This window comes from Poeciliopsis prolifica, unplaced genomic scaffold, assembly GCF_027474105.1.
Source record: "Poeciliopsis prolifica strain line A6 unplaced genomic scaffold, Auburn_PproV2 SCAFFOLD044, whole genome shotgun sequence".
NCBI classification, from domain to species: domain Eukaryota; kingdom Metazoa; phylum Chordata; class Actinopteri; order Cyprinodontiformes; family Poeciliidae; genus Poeciliopsis; species Poeciliopsis prolifica.
In genome coordinates, this window is record NW_026562419.1 from 547,500 (window position 1) to 550,166 (window position 2,667).

Below are 2,667 nucleotides of genomic sequence, written 5' to 3' on the forward strand. Positions count from 1 at the left end.
GAAACCTTTTCTCAAAATAATTCCTTGATGAATCACATGAAAAGTCACACGGCTAAGAAACCTTTCAAATGTTCCACCTGTGGAAAAATTTACCCTTACAAGAGTCGTTTAAATGATCACATGAGAATTCATACAGGTGAAAAACCTTTCTCCTGTGAGACTTGTGGAAAAAGTTTCCAGAGGAAATCTCGGTTAGTTAATCACATCAGAATTCACACGGGTGAGAAACCTTTCTCATGTGAGACCTGTGGGAAAAGTTTCCGGAGTAAACATAAATTAGTTAATCACATCAGAATTCACACGGGTGAGAAACTTTTCTCATGTGAGACCTGTGGAAAAAGTTTCACTCAAATGCAAAGTTTAACTGTTCACATTAGATCTCACACAGGTGAGAAACCTTTCTCATGTGGGATTTGTGGAAAAAGTTTCACTCAAAAACACAACTTAACTTCTCACAACAGAATTCACACAGGTGAGAAGCCATTCTCATGTGAGGCCTGCGGAAAATGTTTCCCTCATAAAAAAAGTTTAACTGTTCACATGAGATCTCACACATGTGAGAAACCTTTCTCATGTGGGATTTGTGGAAAAGGTTTCACTCACAAACACAACTTAACTTCTCACAACAGAATTCACACAGGTGAGAAGTAGCTGTGCATTGATTTATCATCTGGCTGATTAATAAATGTTGATTTCCTTAATTTTGGGACATTGTGAGCAGCAGATACATGCATGTGAAGCTGATCTGATTCCTCGATGTTATTGACCTCAGCCACTGTTCTGTTCTCCGCTTTGAGGTTTGACTATTAGACCAGCTCACCATGTCATGTCTGCACCCTTAGTGAAAAGCGAGGAAAATGTTTTGTGTATAGATCCAGTTTAAGTCATCACATGAAGATTCACACGGGTTGGAAGCTTTTATTTTGTAGATCAGTAGAAAAGGTTCACTCTAAATAAATGTAACTGTTCACATGAGAACTTGCACAGGTTTGATGGCACAATGTGAACCTCAAGATTCTCAGTAAGTTGCTGTTTGGAAGTGGAGTAATTGCAACCGACTTAAATTCTTAAATGTAGCAGGTTTTGCTTACAAAGCATTTTAATCTGGATATTTAGCTGAAATTCGTAAAAAATTTATTCTTCCAGTTTTATATTTCCATTTTATTGAATGAGACTGAGGGAGAGATCGTCTAACAATGAGTTTGAATGCTTTGAGATTAGACTTCTGAAATTTTGGAGTCTTTATTGTGTTTTTATCCTTTGTACATATTTTTATTTTAATGATTTGGAGAAACGGATGCATTTCTTTGACATGGTTTTAAATAAATTTTCTCCTTACAAAATGGTTTGATGATGTGGATTGAATTCAGATAAAAAAAAATCATTGAAACTTTTTCTATAATTTTAGATGATAAAGTATCATAATGATGGTCTTTTCTATTTTTCTGTTTACTCAAAGACTGTGACAGAATCGATTTACATAAACATAGAGACTGAATAAAACCTTTTTTAAAACAAAAAGTAAATCAGGAAAACCTTCATATAAAACAGTTAACTTCTCCATGTCATTAATTTGATTTCAGCACCTCTGAGATCTAGAATTATAAGGCTGAGATATCAAGGTAAACAAAGAGAACCCAGTAGCTGCTGGTAGGGGCCCTCCAGACATTATTACAAAATATAAATAGAAACTGGTTTTATAACTTCAACATCAGACCTATGTTTTTATTCACAAGTGTACGTTAGAAAAATTAATTATTGCCCAAATTTGACCGCTAGAGGTCACAGTTCAGCCCCGCTCTTCCTCGCCACGGACCCGGTGTCTGAACAACGTGGAGGCAGAAGGACTGGGAATCCTCATAATTAGACCAAGGGCAGCCAGACTCATTAGTTTTGCTAGGTGTTATATTTAGAGGCACAAGAAGGCCTCCTGACACAAAAGACTCAAGTTGAAAACAAAAATAAACTCAAAAAGGGCTCTGGGGGCATCAAGGGTAAAAGGGGCAGGGCTCAAGCCCTCTCCAGACCCCCTCTGCATGTGCCTGCATATGAATGTTTGTCTTTCTAAGTTACCATCCAATAAAATATCTGAAAATACAATTTAAACGATGTTAGAAAAGTGGCTCTGCAAACTCCGGCATTATTACTTCCTGCACCTCCTGGTTTTAGCTGTAGATTGTTGATCCACTTTTCTATTTGTTAGGTGAGTTTTTTGTAAATTAACTTCTTGTGACCGACTACCTTCAAAACACAAAGATAAAGTTTTTCTTTCTCTCTTTTAGAATGGTTGGAACAACCACACATGGCACAGACTTAAGACATTTTGATGTTTAAGTCAAAATGCCTAAATGTGCTGCATTTACTTTCTGACCCCCACCTCCATGGTAAGGCATCGGTGCTACATCATCTGAAACCCAGCAATTTATGGGAAAAAAGAATAATACACTGCCTTAAAATGTAAAATACTTTATTTCAAGTCATACATGTAAAAGTCAACAATGTAAAAGCTGAACTCAATAACTACATGACACAGAACTGCAAGACACCTGAAATCCACAGAAATTAAAGCTTCCTGAAGACATTCCCCTCTTTAACTTCAGTATCTAATGGGACACTGATGGGAACCTTAAGTACAAATGTGACTGAGAAATAAAACAAAAAACTGAT

General features: G+C 36.6%; 1 protein-coding gene across 1 annotated transcript; it reads left to right on the plus strand.

Moving 5' to 3' along the window:
* On the plus strand, positions 1 to 651 carry LOC129376555 (gastrula zinc finger protein XlCGF49.1-like; the record flags this gene model as incomplete). Its single annotated transcript, XM_055056155.1, has 1 exon — positions 1 to 651. A coding segment is annotated over one exon (651 nt), but the record flags the coding sequence as incomplete, so codon positions are not given.
* Positions 652 to 2,667: the final 2,016 nt, after the last annotated feature.